The 26,553-nt window shown below is 38.5% G+C and overlaps 1 protein-coding gene across 1 annotated transcript in view; it reads right to left on the minus strand.

The window, feature by feature from the left end:
• The window catches only part of MAP4K5 (mitogen-activated protein kinase kinase kinase kinase 5), a 113,146-nt gene extending 91,453 nt beyond the window's left edge, over positions 1–21,693 (minus strand). Inside the window, exons 1-2 of the mRNA XM_080807907.1 lie at positions 21,544–21,693; positions 21,074–21,290 (exon numbers count right to left, since the gene is read on the minus strand). Of these exons, the coding sequence (XP_080664033.1) occupies positions 21,074–21,181 (108 nt within the window). The 5' untranslated portion in view covers positions 21,182–21,290; positions 21,544–21,693. The remainder of the gene's footprint in view (positions 1–21,073; positions 21,291–21,543) is intronic.
• Between the last annotated feature and the right edge of the window lie 4,860 nt (positions 21,694–26,553).

Consider the following 26,553-nt stretch of genomic DNA (forward strand, 5'->3'; position numbering starts at 1 on the left):
TCAACTGACAAGACTCAACTAATTCTTCTTTTAAGGCTCCTGCATCATAATCTAGCAAACATAATCCACTACGATCTCTTTATGTTGTTACCTTTCCTGGTTTTTCCCTCTTTCTGCATTTCTCTAAGTGATAATTTTTAAAGTTTCCCTGGAATATAGAAAACATAAAATATCTATGTGTATATAGTGGAGATTTACATATGGGCAGAAAGACTTAACTACAAGAGACATAGATGGCCCAAGAAAGTAATATGTATGTACACTCACAAACAGTGACAGTTGAACCATTCAAGGTTCTAAAACTCAGAGAGTACAATGTTTAACTCATGCAACAGTGATAGATGCTGACACATCTCCAGCAACAAAATATCTTCAGGGTATTCATTATTCCAGTTTTCTAAGCAAAACAGGCATTAGGGCAATAAACCCTGCCAGTCACTAGAAACCAAAAGAAAATATGAGCCCACACTTCCCAATTACAGTTTATCAAACAAGTGCCAAGACCATGAAAATATCTAATATGCTTCTCTGAGATTGTGAAACAATTAATTCTGATTTAATCAGATTAACCAGAAGCAAATGACTTGGTCTCTAGTTTGAAAACACTGCCCTCATTCTGGTACATTCTCTTTCCCCTGTCCTTCTCCCCTCCACATTAGTCTCATTAATTCAGATTTCTCCCTCAGAATGCAATTTAAGTATCACCTCCTCTAGGAAGTCTTCCCTAACATCCCAAGGCTGGATGAAGTGTGTTCTCGTCTTAGCTCTGAGGAGGATTCTATGAAGGACTATGCTATAGGTAGATGCTCTATAAATTTGTTGAATGGACAATTACGATTACGACTGGAGTAAGGTAATTATCCTCTTTACTTAAATTATCCTCTTTACTTAAAAACTGAGAATATTAAAATCCTCCACAACTAGGAAGTGCTATGAAACTGATAATATACTGCTTTAAACGGTCTTCTTTTATTTATGTTAACTCATTTTTCAATTTTTTAAAAAAGATTTACTTATTTACTTGAGAAAGAGAGGGTGTAAACCAGCGGGGAGGAGCAGAGGAAGAAAATCTTCAAGCAGACTCCCCGCTGAGCGCAGACCCTGACTCGGGAACTCAGTCTCATGACCCATGAGATCACGACCTGAACTGAAACCAAGAGTCGGACACTTTAACAGACAGCCACCCAGGTGCCCCTCATTTTCAATGTTTATTACTATGCATTAAATATTTTAGAGAAAATTTTTATTGTAAAAAATTACTACAAAATAGTATTTTGTTTAAAAAATTCAAATACTACAAAATAAGATGACAGTCCCTCCCGTCTCCCCACTTTCATCCCCTTGAGGTATATAGTTTAACCTCCCCTTGAGGTTAATAGTTTAGAGTATATCCTTCCATATTTTTAATTAGGTTGATTCTTTCTTTTTTTAATTAATTATTTTAGAGAGAGAAAGAGAGATCAAGTGGGGAGGAGAGGCAGAAGGAGGAGGGAGAGTGAATCCTAAGCAGATCTCACAACCCTGAGATCATGACCTGACCCGAAACCAAGAGTCAGTGGCTCAACCGACTAAGCCACCCACATGCCCCAATTCAGTTGATTTTTTAAATATATTTTTTAATGATTTTATTTATTTGACAGAGAGAGAGATTACAAGTAGGCAGAGAGGCAGTCAGAGAGAGAGGGGCAAGCAGGCTCCCTGCTGAGCAGAGAGCCCAATGCAGGGTTGGATCCCAGGACCTTGCGACCATAACTCAAGCCAAAGGCGGAGGCTTAACCCACTGAGCCACCCAGGCGCCTCGGTTCGTTGGGTTGATTCTTAAGAACACATATACTGGGGCACCTGGGTGGCTCAGCTGATTGAACGTCTGCCTTCAACTCAGGTCGTGGTCTCAGGATTCCGGGATTGAGCCCCACATCTGGATTCCTGATTGGCAGAGAGCCTGCTTCTTTCTCTCTTCTGTCTGCCGCTCTACCTACTTGTGTGCTCTTTCTCTCCGTCAAATAAATAAATAAAATCTTAAAAAAAAAAAGAAAAAAGGAACACATATACTGACAGTTTGACAGTTTCTTACAAAGCTAAACACATAGTCTTAACATATGATCCAACAATCCCCACTTATGGCATTTACCCAATTAAGTTAAAAACTTACATCCATACAAAAACCTATAGAAGAATGCTTATAGCAGGCTTTATTCATAATCACCCAAACTGGAAATGATTAAGATGTCTTTCAATAGGTAATGATAAACAAATTGTGGTACATCCATACAGTGAAATATTATTTAGTGATTTTAAAAAATTTTAAAAATGAGGGGTGCCTGGGTGGCTCAGTGGGTTAAGCCTCTGCCTTTGGGCTCGGGTCATGATCTCAGGATCCTAGATCGAGCCCCGCATTGGGCTCTCTGCTTAGCAGGGATCTTGCTTCCTCCCCTTCTCTGCCTGCCGTCTGCCTACTTGTGATCTCTCTCTCTGTCAAACAAATAAATAAATAAATAAACAATGAAAAAAATGAGCCATCAAGCCATGAAAAGTTATGAACCTTAAATGCCTACTGCTAAGTGAAAGTCATCAGTCTAATACCATATGATTCCAAGTATGTGACATTCTGGAAACAGTAAAACTATAGAGAGTAAAAAGAATGATGGTTGCCAGGGGTTTGGGTGGAGAGTGATGAATACCTAAAGCACAGGAGGTTTTAGGGTGATGAAATTATTCTGCATGAAACTGTAATGATGGATACATATCATTATATATCTGTCAAAACCCGTAAAACTGTACAACACAAGTGACTCTTAATGTAAAGTATGGACTATAATAATAATAATATATCAATACTGTTTCAATAATTGTAATAAATGTGCCACACCAATGAAAGATGTTAATAAAAGGGGAAACCATGGGTAGGTGGGTGGTTGGGGGGTAGATGAATGTAACTACATCCTATTGGCTCAATTATTCTGTAAATCTAAAACTGTACTAAAAATTAACTCTACTGATTATTTTTAAAAGAATACATATAAAACTATTTTTTTAAGTATAGGATACTTTCAGACACATTTAAGAGTCAATTTTCATGATTACAATCAACACAGATATGTTGTTTCAATTTAATAGAACCAAAATAAAGACACAAGGACAGAGAACACCTTTTTGGGTGTTTTGTTTTGTTTTGTTTTTTTAGATTCTCAGGGGCTCAGAAAGAAACAGCTCATTGGAGGATATGAACAACAATTACAGAACCACATAAAATAAAAATGGTATTTTAACATTCAGCTGTACCAGGCAGAAGCCAAAATATATGATTAACAGAAGTAAAAAGTAAAGAAAAATAATATAAGCTAAAACTCCCACTAACAGAAATCTTAAATATCAGTCTCCATTTTGAAGACATACTTCTGTTCTCTCCAAATGAAGCAACGATGGGCAAACTTTCGTACTCTGTAATTTTCCAGCTGGATTTTTAAAACAGAAAGCAGTACCAGGCTCCTTTATAATAAAATGCAAAGAGGCTTTCAGAAAAAAAGATCTAAACAGAGACTTTACAGATTCAATTTACTAAAGAGATCTTTCAGAAATTTAACTATATACTTTCACACTATAATCCAGAAGAGTCATACATAGTACTGGTTTTTAAAACCCAACTATTCTCTCCAACAAGTTCAATGCAATATTCTCAAGTATTTTTGTTTTTAACATGTAAGAATTTGAAAATCCTGCAGTAGGAAATAATGGATGTACTAAAGCACCTCTACAAAAAGGATCTAAATATATTTCTGATTCCTGTGTATTTTAGTAGGTTACTGGTATTCACTATTCAGACTTAAAAGTATAATAAACACCCAAACTCTAAGAAAATGTCACTACAGTTAATCTCTTTTTTTAAGATTTTACTTATTTGAGAGAGAGACAGAGTATGCACATGAGCACAAGCAGGAGGGAGGGGCAGAAGGAGAGGGAGAAGACTCCCCCTGAGCAGGGAGCCTGGCATGGCTCGATCTCTGGACCCCAAGATCATGACCTGAGCCCAAGGCAGACATGTAACAGACTGAGCCACCCAGGAGCCCTGCTTATCTCTTATTTAACTCTTATTAATTAGGAATTGAAATCACTGGGTGGGGAAAGATAAACTAATAATAAATGGGATCAATGTAACAATAAAATCCATGAAAGAGCCTTTCCAATTCAACTAAGTTTCTATTCTCATTGCTAATGCATTTCCCTTTAACATCTTAATTAATATTTCCAAGTCAATTTACTATCAGAGAAGTGTTTTAACTCAAATTGTCCAGTCTTTGATTTTTAAATTCACAGTGAAAAGTTATCCTTAAGAGTTCCACTTGCACAAAGGTTAAAAAAAAAAAATGCTGATCTTCCTGATTAAGCCATTTCTATTTCAATAATACCATGCAGCTGCCAGTTTTTTCAGCCATGAACTTCTTCATATGCTGTGAAATTTTTAAGGTGATTAAAAATAATTAAAGGAAAAGTCTTGTGTCTACACATTTACCTGCAAGTTTTCAAGAAAGAACAAGAGAGATAATACTTAATAATAAATATTACACCTCTGTGGCCATGAAGTTATAATTTTTTAGAAGAGAATTTTTAAAAATTATATCAAAAATAAAACTGGTAACTAATGACAGTCATTTAAAACCTACGGCAACCAAGACAGTCACCATGAAGGTAAGTGAGCTCAGCCTTCATACACAACTTTATTGTTCTTCACATTAGGCCCCTCATCCTATCTCCAATTAACTTCCTTCCAGCATATTTTTAGGGTCACAAAAACTTTTCTGGAGAGCCAACTGGGGGCACCAGTTTTAAACATGCCCCCTTCTTCCAAAAATATTAACATAACTACAGAAAATTGAGACATCCCTGTATGTAACAAGCTATCTCTAGTGGCCAGTGACTATTTTCAGTCAGGATTATGCATCCCAGATTTAAGAATATGAGCTATAATACAAAAGTAGCAACACAGCATCTGTAAGGTTTGAAGAATGTGAAGTACTGGTTCACCCACAAAAAATGTAAACTATGTCACAGGCTATAAAACCTCTATACCTGTTTTTGGTATACTGTTTTGGAACACTGTTTTTGACTGGTTCATTGAACCAGTATTACTGACTATGCACCATGTACTGTTGTTGATATTGGAGAATTAATGAAACAAAAAAGTTCCTGTCTTCCAAGGCTTTTATCAGTTGGAGAGAGAGAGAAGTGAACAGTAAATACCATACAGTGTCACAAGTGCCCTCAAAGGTGACATAAGACAACATAGGAGGATTCTGACCCCATTCAAAGCTGGCTGGAGAAAGCTTCCAAGAGAAAGTAAATCTAAACTGAGACCTGATAAGAGACCTTGGGGCTGCAGGAGAAGCATGATGGTGGTGGTAGTGGTGGTGGTAAGTGATTATGGCAGAATTCCAGGCAACAGTGTAAAGACAGGAGAAATCACGGGCATCTCAAAGAAGTAGAACTATCTCGTGTTAAGGGAACTTAAGAGTGTAAAGAAGGGAAGGGTGAGACATCAAGATTCCTCTGCAGCTCAAGACAGACTGTATCACCCACTGTTCTCTTAGCTACCACCTACTAACTTCTTGGTCACCCCCTCCTTGTTCATTCAAGACTTTATAGTCTCTGGGTCAGTCTTCTTCTCCATCCCTCTCTTGCCTCCAGACCTACTTCCTGACTTTTCATTCCTTGACCTCCTATCTGAATCTTGATTTCAAACACTGTACTTCCTGCTAATGATCTACTCAGTCCCAGTCCTTCCATTCTTATCAAAGCAGTCCCCTATGGCTACCAATTACATCTCAATTCCTCACATTCCCTCAATTTTCAGGGTTCCATGGTCCATCACTCCATTTCCAGTCACTCTCTCACGAACTCCCTTAACTTCTGTCCCATCTTGCCCTGTATCACACTAGCCTGGCAAAATCCTAATCTGATTAAACATTATCCACTCATTCCATGCTGGTATTAAATAGCTAGCCACCTAATGCTGCTGGAAACAAATTTAAAATGATGTTAACTGGTCTTATTTTGAAATCACAACACAAATTTCAAACTACAACTTTTCCACGAGGAGAAGCTAATTTCCCACTCTTCATTAGGACTATTTTACTCCCCTCTTCAAACCTTCAATAATGCTTCAGCCTCTCTATTACTCCCTCTTTTCTTATCTATCTTGAGTAATGACAAAATTTCAGTTTTTCTTTATCTGACATTCTCCTATGTAGTCTTATGGCTTTAACAACCATCTCCAGGACAAATCTCTCCTTACTCACCTCCACATTCCTAAATCCATGGAAACCTAAAAGGCATCTCAATGTTAACACGTCTAACACAGAACACTCGATTATCCCTGCTCCATAAACCCATTCATTCCCATATCTTCCCAATCTAAATAAAATTAATTGCATCCATTCAGTTGTTGCTTAAATCCAAACCCAACTTCATTCTTCATTTCTTTCCTTTACATTCTTTACACCTGATGTATAAGCAAATCCTGATGACTTAAAAATATAGATCAAATCCATTCACTTCCCTTTACCTCCTCTGTTCTACTTTAGTTCAATCTTGTCTCCATTAGAAACTGGTAAGCTATTTAATGTAAGATGCAAAGAAACAGCAAGCCTAGCATAACCCCTAGTTTCTGGACTGCACAACTGAGTGGACAGTGTGGTCCCATGCACTACAATGACAAACAAAGAAGATGAACACATCTTATGGCTCGAGATAGGAAAGTAGTGAAGGGACATAGATGAATGGCTCAAATTTGAACATATTTAAATTTTAGGTTCCGATGGAAATCCTACTAGTGATATCCTGTAAGCCACTTAATAACTTCTGAAGCTCAAGAGATAACCTGGATTGGAGACAGATTTGGGCACCATCAACATTACTGAATCCAAGCCAGGTAGATGAGATTACTTAGGAAGAATGTGGAGAATAAGAAAAGAGAGTCAAGAATAGGATGTTAAAAAATCACCCATATTAAAGAATAGTGAAAACAGACAAAACCAAAACCACTCCAGAGATACTGTTCTATTAGAAACCCAGTTCAGAGAAACTGTTGGAAATCATCTAATTCAACTTTGTTCTAAAAAAACAATTCTCTTCTACTTTGCAGTGGTAATTTGGCCAATCTGATACATTAATTCTTTAGAATAACTTTAATTGTATGAAGGCTTTCCTATGATAAGCAAAATCTACTTTCCTGTATTTTCTCCTCAGTGTCCCTAGTTTTGGACTGTGAGGTAATACTGATTTAGCATATTCCTCCTACTGTGACAAATTTCAGGTAACTAAATTTATTAATTTATTAAGTATTTATTGAGTGCCTATGGCAGTCAGGGGCTAGGTTCTAATTTTAACCCAGCTAAGATTAAAAAATATAAAAGCTGGGGTGCCTGGGTGGCTCACTCAGTTAAGCATTGGATTCTTGGTTTTGGCTCAGGTCATGATCTCAGGGTCCTGGAAGAGAGCCCCGTGTCGGACTCTATGTTTGGTGCAGATTCTGCTTATCTCTCTCCCCCTACTCTATTCCTATTCTTTCTCCTGCTCGCATTCTCTCTCTCAAATAAATAAAATCCTTAAAATATATATGTATATATATGTATATACATGTGTGTATACATGTGTGTATAACATATACATATTGTATATATGTATACATATGTATATATGTGTATATACACACATATATGTATACATTAGTATACACATACACACATATATATATACACACACATGGGCTCCTTTCTAACTACAAACATCCAATCCCTTCAAAATGCTACATACAGTTTCCAGACCCTTCCTGCCATTCTGGTTACTATGTACTTTGACTAAGTGCTCAAAGTTTGATAGCACTTATAACATTAGATTCATGGCAATAAAGGAGACTTCTTTTTTTGAATTTCTATGAAGTTATGATACTTTTAAAATTGAAAAATAAATGTTAAAAGTGTTATATTCAAAACAGAATGGAATACTTTATCCTCTGACAATAGCAAAGTAAAGTGCTTCATTTTATTTCTCTTATAAATCCTTTAAGGAAAAAGGTAGGTTATAAACACTAGACATATTATACATGTACAAATTGTTACATAAATTTCAAGGAAAATACTTCCAGTAAGACTATTAAATTTATGGGAACAAAATACAATAAGGGTAGACTCACTTATAGCATAACGTTCACATGAAAATTTAAAATAAAGATTAGTCATTCATTATCTTAATTTTTTTTTCATTGAGCACCACCTATGCACCAGATACTTCAGATATGAAGGTAGTATTGCTGGAGTAGGAACAAAGAATTACAAAGATGTACCTGCCCTGTCTGAGTTTCAATGGGACAGATTACAGATAGCACCTAAAAAAGGAACTGACTGCTTTTAAACATAGTAAGTCCTTATTGTTTAAATAAATTAAATGGCCACTTGTCAAGGACAGGGTTTGGGATTTTTGCACTGTGTGAGAGGCCCCTACCAACTCACAAATTCCTTAATTTTTGTGGAGTATTTCCAAGCTGCCTTCCACACAGTTATACAGGTCTAGACAGGTGCTCCTACTGCCATAGAAGGAGACTGCAATGCAGTATTCCCCGGCAGACATACTCCCAGGCAGACATATTCCGAGCTTGGGGCCTTCCTGTTAGGGTTACTCTAAATCTGTCCACATGACTTACATCTCAGGACACACTAAAGCCTTGGCCTGTTAGGACTTACTTGCCTGTGAAAAGCATTTTCCTAACCCTTTCTTAGAACAGATTGATTTTATTAAAAGGAGAGTTCCATCCAGAAGAGTACTTAAATTGAATTATTTGGATATCCTAATGGCAAAGTAAAAGGAAGAAAGGGTTTAAGATTAAAGGGAACCATTGTTGATAGGTGCCACATTTTTGAAGGAATAGTCAAAATTCACTAAAATTTCAAAAAGCTTAGAAAATTTAAAGAAACAGTTTTATTTTTGTGTTAAGAATTTGTTCAAGAAAAAAAAAAGAATTTGTTCAAGGACACTGATCACAGCATTGCTTATAATAAGGAACTCCTGGAGATAATCAAACAATAATGGATTAAAAATTGTACAATGAAGCCAAAGCTCTAAGCGAAAACTATGTCAAAAATGTTTTTAAGTTGTAAAATAATATAAGAAATAATACTCAAATATAAAATGTATACAATTACTAACATAAAAAGTTGTTTGTGATATATTGTTGAAGTGAAAAAACCTGTATTATCATATATATACCATATAGAATATATTGTATATTATATATGTGTTATATACATTATGACTAATGCATGTAACCTTAATATTATCTTTTAAAAGTCTAAAAAGACATAAATAGTAATGTTTATCTTTTGGTAAAGAAAATACAGGTAATTTTTCATTTATTCCTATATCACAGTTTTCTAAAATTAACTCATATTACTTAAAATGTATTTTAAAAATAAAAGGTAGGAAAGAAGGCTATTTAGGCCTAGGCAAGGAAAAGAGGCAAAACAGGAAGGCAAGTCCTACCATGGATCTACGTTACTGCTGAAATAATAATGGGAAATTTTCCTAGAAAAAAAAAAATGGTAGAGAACCAATCATCTCCATCATATAATACAATTAGTAGCTAAAAAACTTAAAATGTGTAAGTTGTGGGGCACCTAGATGGCTCAGTTGGTTGAGCAGCTGACTCTCGATTTTGCCTCTGGTCATGATCTTAGGGTCCTAGGAGAACAAGCCCCAAGCAGGCTCCGCCCTTAGCGGGGTGTCTGCTTGAGATTCTTTCTCTTCCTCTGCCCCTCCTTACTGTACACATGCTCCCTCTCCTTCTCTCAAAAAAATAAATAAATCTTTTTTTTAAAGGTTTTATTTATTTATTTGAGAGAGAGAGAGAAACAGAGAATGAACTGAGGGAGAGGCAGAAGCAGGCTCCCCATTGAGCAGGAAGCCTGATGTGGGGCTCAATCCCAAGACTCTGGGATCATGACCTGAGGTGAAGGTAGACGCTTAAGCAACTGAGCCACCCAGGCGCCCCCAAAATAAATACATCTTTTAAAAAAAGAGGGGAAGGCACAGCTCACCTAATAAAGGAGGTGCATGTGTGGGAAAAGTAACACAGTGATTCACAAGACAATGCTAAAAGTCAAATCCTTCTCAGGCAGTCCTATTTACCTTAAATTAGATAGCACACAGAAGTAACTAGTTAATGATAACTGCCTGAAATAATTAGTATTTTATTTTAATTTATAATAGCATTACACAGTACCGTCTATGGGACTCAGTTAATCCAGATAACAATACCCGTAAGTTTAAAGTCCAGACAAAATGAGGGCAAGAGAAGCACAATAGGAAGAGTGTCCCAACAACTAAGAAAAAGGACAGATTCTCTTTTTAGTTATTTACAATGCAGGGTGACTATGAGCCGAGTCATCTCCGTAGTAAAGGCAAATCAACCCTGGGTTCCAATTTGGAAAATATGAGGATAAGAGTAATGACCAGAAGGGGTAACCAAGAAAATGTGTCTCTTAAAATTAGTGCCACAAACTGAAGCTGATATGCATATTCAAATCCATCTAAAAAAATCCCTCATCTCTCTCAGCAAAGGAGTGAGGCCACCAAGTTTCATCTGACAATAATTTGTTAAGAGCTTATTATGCGGTAAGCAATGTGTTAAGGGCTGTGTGTGCCCTAGTGAATTTAAAGATACAGTCCCCAGGCAGCTAGGCAGCTGAGAATAGTGGAAAGAACAGAGATTATAGAGTCAGATAATCTGAATTCAAATCCTCATAGTGCCACTTACTCACAGTAAGATCTAGGACAAATAGTAAGGGTTTTTTTTTGGGTAAATCAGTGATGATAATATACCTCTTCCTACTTCATAGGATTATTGTAAGAAACAAATAATATACTGATTATGAGAGAGCTAAACTAACATTAGTCACTCTTAGTCATTTTAATCCGATTTCATTTCTGTAAAAATGTTGGAAAGTGGGAGCCGGCATGATTCATGGGCCCAAACACCTCCAAGGATAGATGAGGCTATCTGCCTGGCTTCCCAATTCATTTCTCAAAATCTCAGTGGAAGATGATGGCATTTAACAGAAATAAAGATACGTTCGACGTAAGTTCATCTTGCCCTTTTACGGAGAGTTATCTACACTAACTTAAACAGTACCTCACATAATTGGAGAGCAATAGCCAACGTACAATGAGCCCAGCACAGCCAAGAGAAAGTGCCTGCTCCAATTAATATGAACTTGGACTAAATTCTCAAATTGACAATTTTGACAACTGACATTTCTCAAATTAACAATCTGACAACTGACAAAAAAAATTGCCCTGAAAATACAGGTTATCACTTGTTAATAACCTTCATATTTCTCTTCCTGTATATTTGGTCTGAAACCACAATTTAAAGTTGAGAAGTGAAACTTTTATAAATTTTGAAAGCAAAAGGAGAATAAGAAATCTAAGTCAATCTGCAATCTATCCCATTTGTCTTTATCAAAAACACTGGAAATGATGGTTAACGTAAAAATGCTGAACCTAAGTAATAAAAACAACAAAAACATTAAAATGTATTATAAGCCTAACATGAAGGCTATATCCACAAGTTAATTCTGGAACTATAATTTGTACAGCTGCAGCAGTGATGGTACTGTTTCATGTCTATCTTCACCAAGATGAAAATATTTTAAAGACTTCTATAGTTTTCACATTTCTATGAAGGTAGAAAAGAGTTTTTAAATAATTTGCCTCCAGTCATGGCCCAGAGCTTCATATCTATAACTAGAACCATATTCTTTTTTTAGGCAGTCATAAAATAAGTCTACTTCTACAGAGTAAGAAATACTAAATAAAGATTTAACTGGGGGCGCCTGGGTGGCTCAGTCAGTTAAGTGTCTGTCTTCAGCTCAGGCTCCACATTGGACTCATTGCTCAGCAGGGAGCCTGCTTCTCCCTCTCCCTCCTGTTCCCCGGCTTGTGCTTTCTGACAAATAAATAAATAAAAACTTTAAAGAAGAAAAAGATTTAACCAGATGATTTATAAAATAGTAAACATCCATAATCCTACACTTCATCCTAATAACACACTTTATTTTCACAGTAACCTTACACAATATTTAACATAACATCTAATTAAAATAGCTTTTAATAAGATATCCACTAGCTTAATAAAACATGTAATTTTAAATAAGATTTTTGAAGCATAGTCCTTATTTTTTGCAGTTAACCCATTTTTGCAAGTTATTCACCCTCTCCTACCCTAACATGAAAACCCAATAATCTCTTATGCCAGACTACCATGGCACAGAAATGACAGTATATTCAAACAAATGGTATTAATCTCAAAAAAGAGAGAAAATAGGTAATGCTTTGATATCAAATGTCAGAGAGAGAATAAACAGCACATGCATCAATTTTCTATCACCTTCATATTTGGGGCCATTAGGCATGCCTACTTTTAGAGTTCAAAGATTAGAGAATACTGGTCGAGACACAGTAGAAGCAGCTACAAATTTGTTTACAAAATCATGCTTTTAAAAGATAACAGAGGAATGGGTAACACATCCAACAGGGGAACCTAATCTAATTAAAATCATAATGATCCGTACTTTTGCACCTCCCAATAAGATGGGATGATGGCAATGACTGTGTCTTAGTTCTAATTCCTGACCCTAAGCTTACAATTTAACTGTAGTGATAGGGTTGGGTGATTCAGTAAGAAAGATATTTAAGATTTCTTCTGATTACACAGATATCCACATAGCTAAGTCCCTCATTTGCTTCAAGTCTTCGCTCAAATCTAACCTCAAGAGGCATACCCTGGCAACCCTCAACCTCCCCCTATCACACCCTGGCAATCCTGATCCCCCTTAATCTGTTCAACTTTTCCTTCTTTCCATATCTGTAATCGCCTTCTAACATATACACAGTTTATCTAATATGTTTATCGTCTCTCTCTCCCCCTACTAGAATGTAAGTTCCATGAGAACAAGAATCTTTGTCTACTTTGTTCACCTATGTTTCCCAAGGCCCCAGGACAGTGTCTGGCACATAAGAGGTCCTCTCTAAATACTGGTTGAATGTTAAATACCCCTTTCCACCCTATCATCACCCTGCTCCATCCCAGTTCCCCATTCATCAATGTGCCTCATCCTAACCACACTTGCAGGGAAACAACTGGGGCTGGAAATCAATGGAGGCTCTACTTTAGAGGAAGAGGGAGAGAAAAAAGGAGGGAGGGTAGAAAAAAGGGAGGGAAGTAATCTTTAAAAGTATTTCCTATCTAAGTCCCTAACAATCCCATCTTAAGTTTTTGCCTTTAATCTTTCTCAATTTTCAATTCCTCCCAAATTCTTGGTCTTGATTTCATTGCCTGTGGAATTCCTTCTCTAAATTGAGCTACACTCCTGGCCATTTGAGTAATAAAGCAATCCTGAAGAATAATAACTGAAAAGCTGTAATCAGTCTCAATGGAAGGAAAATAACAAACAGTGGAAGAAACTTCTGTGTGTCTCATTGCTTCTTCCTTTCATAGCTACACTGCTTCAAGGAGGGGTCTACATTCCCTCTACTTCCTTTACCATTTACCTCAACAGTTTTGCTTTTTAAAAATTTATTCTATTTTTAATTCAAGGATAGCTGACAAAGTGTTACATTAGTTTCAAGTATACAACATAGTGATTCAACAATCCTATACGTTATGCTTTGCTCACAGGTATAGCTACATCTGTCACCACACACCACTATTATAATACCACTGACTATACTCCCTATGCTGTACCTTTCATCCCTATGACCTGTTCATTCCATAACTTGATGCCTGTACCTCCTACTTTCCTTTACCCATTCTGTCCATCCCCTGTCCCATGCCCCCTCCCTGGAGCAACCACCAGTTATTCTCTGTGCTTATGGCTCTGGTTCCGCTTTTTGGGTTTGTTTGTTCATTTTTGTTTTGTTTTTTAGATTCCACATATAATTGAAATCATGTAGTATTTGTCCTTTTTTTTTTTTTAAATTTTACTTATTTATTTATTTGGGAGAGAGAGTAGAGAGAACACGAGAGGGGAGAAGATCAGAGGGAGAAGCAGACTCCCTGTGGAGCTGGGAGCCTGATGCAGGACTCGATCCCAGGACTCCAGGATCATGACCTGAGCTGAAGGCAGTGGCTTAACCAACTGAGCCACCCAGGCACCCAGTATTTGTCCTTCTTGTCTGTTTTATTTCACTTAGCATTAATACCCGCTAGGTCCATCAATGTCATCACAAATGGCAAAATTTCATTCTTTTTTTGGCTGAGTAATATTCCATTGTGTATACCTATACCACATCTTCTTTATCCATCGATGGACACTTGAGATGCTCCCATATCTTGGCTACTGTAAATAATGCTGCAATAAACACAGGGATGCATATATTATTTTGAATTAGTGTTTTCATTTTCTTTGGGTAAATACCCAGTAGTGGAATTATTGGATCATATGGCATTTCTATTTTTTAATTTTTTGAGGAACCTCCATACTGTTTTATACAGTGGCTACATCAATTTATATTCTCACCAACAGGGTGAAAGGATTCCTTTTTCTCCACATCCTCGCTGGTTCTGTCTGTCTTTTTGATACCAGCCATTCTGACTGGTGTAAGGTGATACTTCATTGCAGTTTTGATTTGCATTTTCCTGATCATTACAGATGTTGAATCTTTTGCTCTTAATGAACCCTTTCAACTCCTTATTTGTATGACCAATATGTTGCTCAGTCCTTCAAAACATATTTATTGAGCACATATTATCTGGTAGGCACTATGCTAGGCTAGCTGATTCAATGGTAAACACAAGGTCCCTGTTCTCATGCAGTTCAAACAGAACAGGAAGACTGACAGCAACAATGATATGTGATGAACGATGAGTATTAGGGTAAGAAATTATACAGTAAATAGATACGATTGTATTTAAAGGACAGAAAAGGCCTCCCTGAAAATGGAATGTTTAAAAACAAACCCAGCGGCGCATGGGTGGCTCAGTCAGTTAAGTGGCCAACTCTTGATTTTGGCTCAAGTCATGATCTCATGGTGGTGAGACTGAGCCCCTCTTTGGGCTCCATGCTCACGGGGAGTCTATTTGAGATATTCTCTCTCCCTCTCCCTTTGCCCACCACCCCACTTGTGTGCTTTCTTTCTCTCAAATAAATAGACAAATCTAAAAAAACAAACAAAAACAAAACAAAACAAAACACTCGAAGAATAGAAGATAGAGGAGAAAGAAGAGCATGAAAATTCTAATAAAAGGAAATAGTACCTGCAAAAACCTGAAGGACGGAGAGTACAGAGCATATAAGGAACTGAATAAAGTTCCGTATGGTTAGAACATCAGGATAGGCAGGGCCTTAAAGTGTATATTATTCTAAGGTTTTATTCCATGGACATGGAGAATAAAGGAGAAATGACACAAAACTTCAGATTTATAATTTTTTGAAGATCAATATATTTTTCTCATTGCAGTCAGAGCAGAAGGGAGAAAGAATGGATGCAGGAGATGACAGATATGAACTCTTAAAATCTTGATTTCTATGAAAAGAACTTCCTCATCCATCTTTGTTGCTTCTCAGACACCTTCAATATATCATTTTCTTCTGCTACCACTCTAACACTGCGGCATTTCCTCAACTCTCCTATAAACTCTCTTGGGTGACCTCACCTATACTTCATAGGTATCACCCCATAAAGTGATGATGACTCCCAAACCTGTATCCTCAGTTCATCTCTTAAGGCCAGAGCTTCCTACATTTCCTACCATCTATTAGACATACCCACCAATGCAATGCCATATGTCCAAAACCAGACACAAGATCCAGACCCACACATTTAGTATTTTCTAATTTTGTTGATGGCAGCAATATCATCACCCATGTCAGAATTTTAGATGCCACTGATTACTTGCTCCCCCCCCCAATTAATCACCAGGTAATTTTGATCATCTTCTAAATATGACTCAAATCCATCCCTTCCTTTTATCTTCAGTTCCAGAGCCTAAATTTAGGCTTGCATGAACTCCCATTTGGATTATTCAATAACTGGTCTTTATACTTCCAGCAACTTTACCTAATCCATCCTCTACAACATGAAAGATTCTCTTTTTCAGTGTTTCTTCAGTTTACAGAAAGAAGTCCACATTCTTTGACATGACGTATAAGGTCCACTATCTGATCCTTTTCTGCCCCCAAATCGCCTGTGTTCTCCACTGATGACATCTCTGCCATCCTTGGTCAAACCAAATCTGGAGCTGCAGATCCCTCAAAATTCGTCATGGTTTCTCAAGACGCCAGGTGTTTGCACTCACTATTCCCACAGCCTGAAATATCTTTCCCATTGTGTCCACCTGAAAAATCACTCTGCATTCTTTTACAATCCAGTTAATGCCCCCTCCTCTGTTAATCCTCCCTGGTTCACATCATAGTTCTTTCTCATCTCCTCCCTTCCCCTATTCCCAAGAAAGACAGAATTAGGTATTTCTTTGACTTTACTTCTACTATGGTGCTTCCACTATTACAAGTGTTCACATCTGTTTTCCTGACTAAATTACGTATTCCTTATTGATAGTGTACTTTCTCTTTCTTGCATCTCTATCCCCATACCCTAACATCCAGTTGGTACTCAATAAATATTTCCAGAATAAATGAATCTGTACAAGGGATCCTGAAACATGATTCAAATGCCTCAAGTCATTCCAGAATCGTGACTTCTGGTGTAACGGAGAAAAAAGGATGGTATATATAAAAGAGGGATTTGCCCCAATGAACCCAGTTCATCCAACATCCAGAAGAACCCACAGAAATTATAAAACTACATGACAAAGATTTGAATACAAATTATACAATATTTATAATTGCAAAGAAAATTTCCTAATTGAAAGCAAATATGAACCTTAGAATTATTCACTAAATGAGTGTTTAACAGATCTTTTAAAAATGTTTTTTGTTTGTTTGTTTGTTTTTTATTTGATAGACAGAGATCACAAGTAGTCAGACAGGCAGGCGGGGGCAGGGGGGTGTGTGTGGAGGGGAAGCAGACTCCCTGCTGAGCAGAGAGCCCGATGTGGGGCTCAATCCCAGGATCATGATCTGAGCCAAAGGCAGAGGCTTAACCCACTAAGCCACCCAGGCACCCCTAAAAATGGTATTTTTGAAGAATATTTAACGACCAGCAAAAATGTTAGCCATTCCAACTCAAGTAGAAAAAAGATATGTAATGTGACCCTTACTTTATAAGAGCCATTTTTAGAAACATACTGGTTTAAAAACATTAGGGAAAAAAAGCCTGAAATAAACTACATTGAATTATTAACTGTGTTAGCTCTGGGTAATTTTCTGTAACTAACATCATTCAACAAATACTTATTGAGCATCTATCTCTCTGCTATTACACAGTGATGAGCAAGAGGCATCTATTCCTTCCCTCCTGTAGCTAGACATGTCATACTTGTATAATCATACTTGTATAATCAATCAGAAAAAGCAAGAAAATTAGAAAAAAAAAATGCATGGGTTTGCCCACTCTGAATTTATAGCCCACAAAAGGTTAAAAAAAAAGAAAAAAAAAGATTTCAAGACCTTCTCTGAACTAGAAGTTGGAAAAAATTTTGATACAAATATTTTGATAAAGACTACTTCAATGGCTTGCACTGTTGATTATAAACTGTAACATGATACTATAATTATTTAGATCATTTGACATGTCTAGTTCTTCTGTGGACAGAACTAGTGAAAACACTAAATCTCCAGACTTCCTCTTCCTGCTGGCAGATTTTGAATATTAACATTAATTACAAATAAAGTTTGCTCAGCTGAAATTTAATCCTTCACCCATCTTCCACCACATTTCTTTTCTCTTTTGTTTCTTTCCCCTCTACCATTTCCTGCTCTTGCTCTATTTATCTAAAAGAATTCTTATCGTTTCAACCAGGGAATAGCCAGTTAAGATCGAGCCCTCCCCTACTGGAGATTCTCAGCGAAGACTGGAGCTTCAGAGGGGACCTGTGTTTTTGAAGAGCATACACATAATTCACAAAGAGTTTCAAAGCTGTAGTCCTTTTAAAGCTCCTGTTTCATAAGATACTTGCTTTTCCCGGCAAGAATAAAATCCTGCTCCAAATAGTTGCTGTAGTTGTAGTATTTATAAAGAAAAATACGTAGTACCTGACTAGAAGAGCAACTAATTTACCTTCATTATTTTCTACCGTTAGTATTTTACTAGTTTGTATCACTGACTGAAAATACTTCTAAAGCTTCCAAAGATTTTTAGCTCATCAAAAACAGTGATAAATAGCAAAATTACTCTAACCGCTCTGAGCTTCAAAACTTTAGCACTACATTCTGAATGTTACACGTTTTTAGGTATATAAAAGTAAATACAAGCTGACACAATCTGTAGGATTTGGAGAGCTGAAAATGGGTACGCTATGACATAGTTTTCCAGAAAGAGTTTTCCTAGAGAATTCAAATAATTAAAATTTGTACAAAAAATATATAGCAGGATATCATAATAGGCACTGCAGATAAACAGAGCATTAAGTGCTTACTGCTGCGATGTCAAAAGAATATGCCCAGACTACTAGGTGATAGAATTATTGATTGTTACTCATTCATTCATTCATTAAATTTTTAGAAGCACTTACTCTGCACCAGGCATAATTCTAGATACTGTTAGTGATAGAGAAGTGAAAACAGATAAAACTCCTTCCCTCATGGAGTATGTTAGTGGATTGAAACATAATAAACAAGAAAAAATAAAAGATTATGTTACATGGTGATCAGGTACAAAGAAAAAAATAAATTAGGAAAAAAAGATGGAGAGTATAAAACCAAGGAGGGAAGGGAGCAAGCCATGGCTGTCTGAGGAAAAACATTCTGAGCAGAGGAAATAATAAGAACAAAGACCCAAAGGTAAAGAGATGCTTATTATATTTAAGGAAGAGCAAACAGGTCAGTGTAGCTAGAACAGATTGAAGAGGGGAAAGTAACAGAGGGGAGCGAGAAAGGGGAAGAGCTGGGGCTTCCTGGAGGAGCCTATGAGGAAGGTTTTCGAGGACAGGTAAGATAGCAACATTTGAAGGTGGGGTTGCAGGTGATTCCAGGTAATTAGAAAAAAAGGAAAACAAAAGACAAGGAACCAGGATTTTGAGGATATTTAGGAATCAGAGGCTGGCCAAGAGTATATATGTGAGTGTGAGAGGGCATGAATGTGGTGAGGAAAGAGATGGGGCTGGGGGTGGGGAGGGGAAGATGAGGTATGATAAATATTCAGTCACTGATCCTCCATTTAGGAGCTGTGGAAGAGAGACACAAGGCAGGGAGGCTCCAGGGTCAAAGACAAGCACTAGTTTTCCCTCTAAGGGTTGTAACCCTTTGCTTTTCCTGGCAAGAATAAAATCATTCTCCAGAGAATTGCTATAGTTATTATACTTATTTTTTTTAAGTGGAAATCTTGAGATTTTTGTGGGGATGGCACTTTAAATTTTCTTGTAGAGGGAGAAAATAAAATATACAAGAACTGGAATTTAGACTATTTCACTAACATGAACTGAGCTGATCTAATACATAGTGAATCATAAGATAAAAATGACTAAAAAATAGGACTGAGAAGGCAAAAGAGGAATTTCAACTTTTTAAAGAGCATTCCACAAAATGGCTAATCCATACCTAAACAATGAAGAGTTAATTACCTCCAATTCTACATAAAGAGGATTCTGTCATTATTATCCACTTTGAATTCAAAGGCATTCACAGGGCAAGAATTGGGACTTTCCTTATAGTTCACCACCCCATACCTAGAACAGTGCCTACACAGAAGATTCAAATGCCCTTTTAACGAATAAAAAGTCTATCCATCACAGTCCATTTCAGTAAAATGTCACAGTACTAGAGTTGTCATATAACACTTGGCATCATTACTTTTAATGAAATAATAAAAGCAGAAAAGGAGGGGAAAAAAGGATGTTTTCTTTACATTTTACCATCTGTGCAATACAATAACATACCCCAGAGGAGTCGACAATAAATTACCCATATGAAAGGAGGCCATTTCAGCTATATGCAGAAGTGTTGTTTGGAATAATGGAACATATATCATGATTAAACCCAATAAACAAACTGTTGCAAAAATCAAAGGAAATGTCCCTTAATATAGCCATATGAATTGCATTAGCGCTCCTTTAAAATAGAAAACAAAAAGCATAAAACAATCTGAAACAATCTTCTTTCTTTTTAATCCTTCAAGAACTCAATGGATTTACAGAATTCAGTTTGTTTCTCCATAATTTTTCTTTAATCCCAAATTAAAAGTAACTTCCCATCCCCATTTGTCTCAAATAATGCAAAAGAGCACAATTAAAAAGACAACAGCTTCTACCCCCTCTTGGTCATGGAATGCTCTAAATCCCTGAGAGAGGAACTGCTAAAGTAGGGGGGAAAAAATCAACCAAATACAAATGATGAAACATCTTCCAGGAAAAGCAGAATTCTCCATAGAATAATGTCTGTGGACACATCATTTTAATTGGTATTACATTGCTTACAATTAAAATTGACAGACTTGGTTTCATAATGACTTTTTAAATCAAGCTCATCCACTTAAGAATTTTTTCTTTAAATGCAAATGCCTAATGTCAATATTCTTTCTCATCTACTGTCTTCCATGAAGCATTTTTCCATGCTAAGACTAGCACATCCTCATGTGCAACTCTAAAAGCAGATTCGAACTTCCCTCAATGCCACAAAAAAGACATAAAAAGCCTTTATACCACACACACACACACACACACACACACACACACAGTACCACCGTGGTTTGCAAAGGTGTGGTTAGTTTTGTGTGTTGGTGGCGATCAGAGGAAGCAATGAATACAGGGTGCTTTGAGCTGAGTTAAAAAGGAACCCAGGCCGCTACATCCCCCAGATGCAACAATAAAGGCATCTTCCCCACGTCTCATACTCCGCCAGAAAGTGGCCCTATTCCCGGGAGCCAGCCGACCTCAGGAAAGGAGCCCGGCTCCGGGCCCGGCCTGCCTCACCTTGTAGACGTCCCCGTAGGTGCCGCTGCCGACCCTCTGGACGAGCTCGTAGTCCTGCTGCGGGTTCCGCCTCAGGATGTCCGCGGCAGGCCGCAGCGGGGCCTCCATCTTCGCTCAGGGCCCGGCCCCCGCCGGCTCAGCCCGCGGCGCCCTGATTCCCGCTAACGAGGACGAGCGGCGCCGCTTCCCAACATGGAGCCTCTGCCCGCAGGTCCGCCTGCACGAGGGACAAGCAACCACTACAACCCCGAGCGCCCCAGCCCCTTCCCTTCCGCCCCGCCGGGGGCCGCGGACAAGCGGGCCTAGGAGGGTCCCCGGCTCCCCGCAGTCGCGGCCAGGTCGCTGCCCTTCCCCCTCCCGGCCACCCGCGACAGCCCGGCGGGTCTCCCCGCCCGCCGGGAGCCCGCCGCCCGCTCGGTATCCGAGGGGGGCGGCCCCGCTCTTTGTTGAGCGCCGAGTCCGGGACCTACTTCCTCGCCGGCGCCCGCGTCCCGCTTTCCCGGCGCCCGCCGGCCACTCCAGGTCTCGGCGCCGCCGCCTCCCGCCGCACCGCACGTCCTCTCGCAGGCGGCGGAGGCGCGTACCGTCGCCGCCGCCGCCGCCGCCGCCGCACCACGTCCCCCACCCGGGGCTGCGTCACCGGGTGAAACGTTCCCGGCCAGCGTGGGTCGGCGCCCAGCGGCCCGCCCGAGCGCGCCGGCCGCGGGACCAGAGTGCCGCCCTGAGGCCTGGTCGGGACACGACACCCTCCCGGCCGCCAGGCCGCCGTGCCCCCCGGCCGGGCGCGTCCGTTCGGGGCCCGGGCTGTGCTACCCGCGGAGATTACGGACGCCCGCGGGCATTCTTGAACCGACGGGCCTCCGCTAAACCGCCCCCAGGTGCGTCAGGTAAATTTGGAGGGTGACGGGTATAGGGACAAGGGTGGGCACGAGGGCAGCCTTTCCAGTTCAACACGGAAAAGGTACGCTGAGGGCACTGGGCCAGAAGTAACCTGGCCGTGGGGCGCCAGGGAAGGAGGTGGGGGAGTGCCGGGTTAACTACGCCGCGGCACACCCTACTGCACCTTCCTGTTTTGCAAATCATTCCCAGTGGTACCAGTTTGAGGCTTCCCTGCACACCTGCACAACCTGTCTTCTGCTGAGTTTTTTCCACGACATTTCTGCAAGCCTGAATTCCCAGAAAGTCTCAGTGGCCTTTATCCCTGTCGGGCACCACGCCGTGCCTCACCGCGGGGAGTGCTCCTTGAATGAGACCGGGTGTTCTGTAGAAGCGAAAACAAAAGCAGAGACCGCAATGGGATTCTGAATCTACTTACCTTCTCAGTATGTGATCTGGGACAAGACATCATATTTGGCAGTATCGCAGTATCGTTATCTGCAGCTTGAAGAGGATAAGGTTTTGCATCTGACATCCAAGATAGTGTTTATAAGGCATTTTACAGGATTATAAAGAGGGTTATCAAATGGAAGAGGTTATACTCTTCCATTTGATAATGGTAAATGGAACAGGAGTTCGAGGAAGTAATTTGGATGGTGTTTCACAAGCTATTTTGCAGTTTCGGGTCCAGCCCTGTTCTGAAAATAGAAATAAAGTTGCCAGATTTATGTATACTGGCAAAGGTATTTTTAGAGTTCAGTAGAGGTTTTGAACAGAAAAGCCAGATAACACTCAGCCAATGCATTTAGTAACTGAAAAATCACAGAAGAGCAGGTTGCAGATGGTTGGCTTGTGGTTTTGAACATCCAATTCAATTCTGTTCTTGGGCAATACACTCCTTGTTGGTGACCATTATAATTAACTGTATAATGTAGAAATTAAATTTATACCTTAACAGGACAAGGAATATATGTATTTTCTTGTGCTTTGTGCACAAAGGGCACTTATTTAGGGAACATAAGTAAGCTCAGACGTACATGCTCTATGGACAAAGCCTATGTGTTTGCTGCATTGAAAAAATTGTTGAAGAACAGTTCCTTCTTTCAAAGCTTCTTGGCACTTGTTTTGGTGGGCACATACTTTTGGCTTCAATGACTCAAAATCTTTTCAAATGTTCTATTGGTATCCTAGTACTTGTTTACTGTCGTAGATTCTTTCTTTCTTCCTTTGACCCTATAAGCATTGATCCTTTCTCTAGTCTGAAATTTATTCTTACTTATTTATACTTGAGTTATTCCAGAGAATTTGAGGCATCATACAGAAAATACGTACTATACCACAAGGTAAAAATAAATAAATGAAGAACTAGGTATGCTGCTAAAGAGAGGGAAAATGGGATACCAGAACAATGAAGCAAATTGGTCAAAGCAGAGGGTTTTATAGTGTTTTTGAGATCACAATGAAGCAGTTGATCAAGAGAAACACATCCTGTCCTGATATGAAGACTTTAGAAAAGTTTACCTCGTGAGCCTTCATAAATTGGAAACTCTGAATTCCCAGTTTGAAACAAGGATAAATATCTGATAATCCTTCAAGCATGCTATTCTTGAAACACAGTGTTTGATATGAATCAGGCAATAAAAAGTTTGAGGTCATAGGCTTCAACAGGACTCCGGAGTGCAGATGTTTTTATGTTGCCAGTAATGGCAGATCCATATGCTTTGACCATCAACCCGGAGGTGGATAGCATGGAAAAAATTGAAATTCTACGTGGTAGTTAAAAAATGTGTCTGTTATAATCATTACTTGTACCACAATTGATGCAAAGAGGAAAACATTTGCTTTATTCCAGCTCCAAAAGAATCTTAAGGATTTAAAAATACTGGTTGAGTTCATTTAAACAAGATCAGTGAATTCATAGCTAGTGAGTTAAATATTACATGGTTGGCAGAGAAATTCAAGTTCAGTTTCCATAAAATAAACATATGGTACATAAATTTAATTTTACAGCCTAGACAATCAAGCACATAGTTTCGATAATAAAAAGAAATAATGTGGGGCACCTGAATGGCTCAGTTGGTTAAGCATCTGCCTTTGGCTCAGGCCAGGATCTCAGGGTCCTGGGATGGAGTTCCAAGGGGGCCTCCTTGCTCAGCGGGGAGTCTGCTTCTCCTTCTCCCTTTGTGCTTGCTCTCACTCTCTCTCTCTCTCAAATAAATAAAAGCTTTTTAAAAATCTTTGAAAAATAATGTAATATAATGAAAATAATAATTAAAAAATTGTAGCTCACAGGAGAGTTTCTTACAAACTACACAATACTATAACAAGGTATGGAATAAGAATAAATATAGTCTGATAGGCCCTTCATCCCAGCTTCAATATCATGTACTTTTTCTGTCTTTATGATATCTGACATGTAAATATCTTCCAGGTTTTATTCTTATCTACATAATGGCCTATAAAGGTTCTTCAGTAAAGTGCTAATTATAATCTGTGGTTTCTGGCTTCAACTTTATCCAGTACTGAAAACAAAAACAAAAACAAAAACGGGGACATAAAATTTTTTTAACTTCTACCTAGGTAAGGTTCACAAGTTACTAGCTAAGACAGAAAGGCTAATTAAAACTCTTAAGTGTGACAGAACAGAGCATGAGGACAATAATTTTTGTGTATGAAACATATAGGCTTAACCTATATAATCTCCTGATGAACCTCCCAGCATCACCTAGTTGCAAAATGTTACTCTGGGTGATTGAGTTTATTGCTCCATGGATTTGTTAGATATCAATTAATTAAATTTTGGGAGACATCTGCCACAATTATGATTTAGATTTTCAAATAGTTCAACTATTCTTTCTGTTACTAGTTAGGGTCAGTTGTCTATTGATGAGCCGTGTTTTCAAAGTATAGAAGAGTTCTATTTCAAATTCTGGACAGAGTAGAACATGTATTTCATTCAGAATCAGTATCAGGTCATTATGATGAGAGTTTTAAAAAAAGAATTGGGGGTGCCTGGCTGGTTCCGTCAGTGGAGCTTGTGACATTTGATCTCAGGGTTGTAGGTTTGAGCCCCACTTGGGAATTACTTAAAAATGAAATCTTTTAAAAATATAAGAGTAAATAAGATTTTTTAAAAATAAAAAAAGAGTTGAGGAAGGCAATGCGCATTCCTTTTTTTTAATCCAGCTTGAAATGATCATCTGATATGTTAAAATGCTTTTTTTATTAACCTTGATTCCCAGGGTGGATTTTAGGTTTTTATGAAGACTGGTAGCAGGGTTCCCGTATTCGGTTCTCAGCTTGGTTCTACCTGCAAATTTAGTAGCTAAGAAAGAATGTAAGTTATAAATAATCCTGTTGTTCCTTGTTGATTTCCTCACAGTATAATAACATTCAGAAAGGATGCTTAAAGTTTGCTTGCACCTCATATAAACTAGTTTTCCAAGAAGCCCTAATGTATAGAAGAGACTATCTTGCATGGCTGTGGTCCAATCCTACAGCTGTATCACTCTTATCTAACTAGCTCTCTTTTTCCTTGCCCCTTTAAGATGTGTATGATAAGGGCATCCCCCTGTTGCTAGTCTCATGGTGTTTCACTATCCCTTATTGGTTCCTTTAACCCTGTCCTCATTTTTATAAATAGTCCTTTCATTAGATTCTCTTCCTGCACTCTATCTTTCTTGCCAGAACCCTGATTGATAATTACGGGAATTGGAAGAAGCCTCAGGAAAGAAACCCTTGCTTTGTGGGATGGTATTACTCACATAATCTGATGATTACATGCATAAATCTCTTGCCACGGAAAATGAAACAATGACACCACAATTACTGAAATAACCATTGGTAGTGGCAAGAGATGGAGTGCTGATGGAGGGCACAGCATTGGGAGACCAATCTCTTACACTTAGCAGCTTTGATAGTGATGATTACTAAAATCATGGGGTCATTTGCTCTGATTGCCTCTGAGAGAATACATGAGAAAAAAGGACAAATGGCCTGAATTCCAAACTTAAGGCATGAGTAGAAAATCAAAAAGCTTCTATGACAGCTTTGAAGAAACATTTCTGATGTAGCTGCAGGGAAGATAATGGCTGAGAATCAAGCCCATGGCAGAATAGTAAAGGCTATCAAGCTGCAGCATTAATTAAATGTGAGACCTAGATCTGTTATGCTAAGGTAAGAGCCCTGGTAGAGAAGTATTGGGACCCTGCACCAGGGAATGGATCATTTGGGTAGATATAAATGAGGCTGAGAACTTCGAACAAGAGTTACATTTCAAATAGGTGATGGGCATTAAGGAGAGCACTTGAGATGAGCACCAGATGTATGGAAGTAATGAATCACTATATTGTACACCTGAAACTAATATTATACCATATGTTAACTGGAATTTATATGAAAACTTTAAAAAAGAGAGATTTTAGTGTAGCTCTGATGGAGAAGGACAGGACCTGTTCTTGAGGAGAAAACTTATGCACTGAAGGAATTACAGGATCTTGCCAAATACTTACCTGTGATTCAGGTTGACTTGAGCAGCTGATGGTCTTTCTGATTTGCTTACTTGAAGCTGATAGTCTATACACTGAAATGACAGAACTTCCAGG

Source organism: Martes martes, assembly GCF_963455335.1.
Source record: "Martes martes genome assembly, chromosome: 7".
Lineage (NCBI taxonomy): Eukaryota > Metazoa > Chordata > Mammalia > Carnivora > Mustelidae > Martes > Martes martes.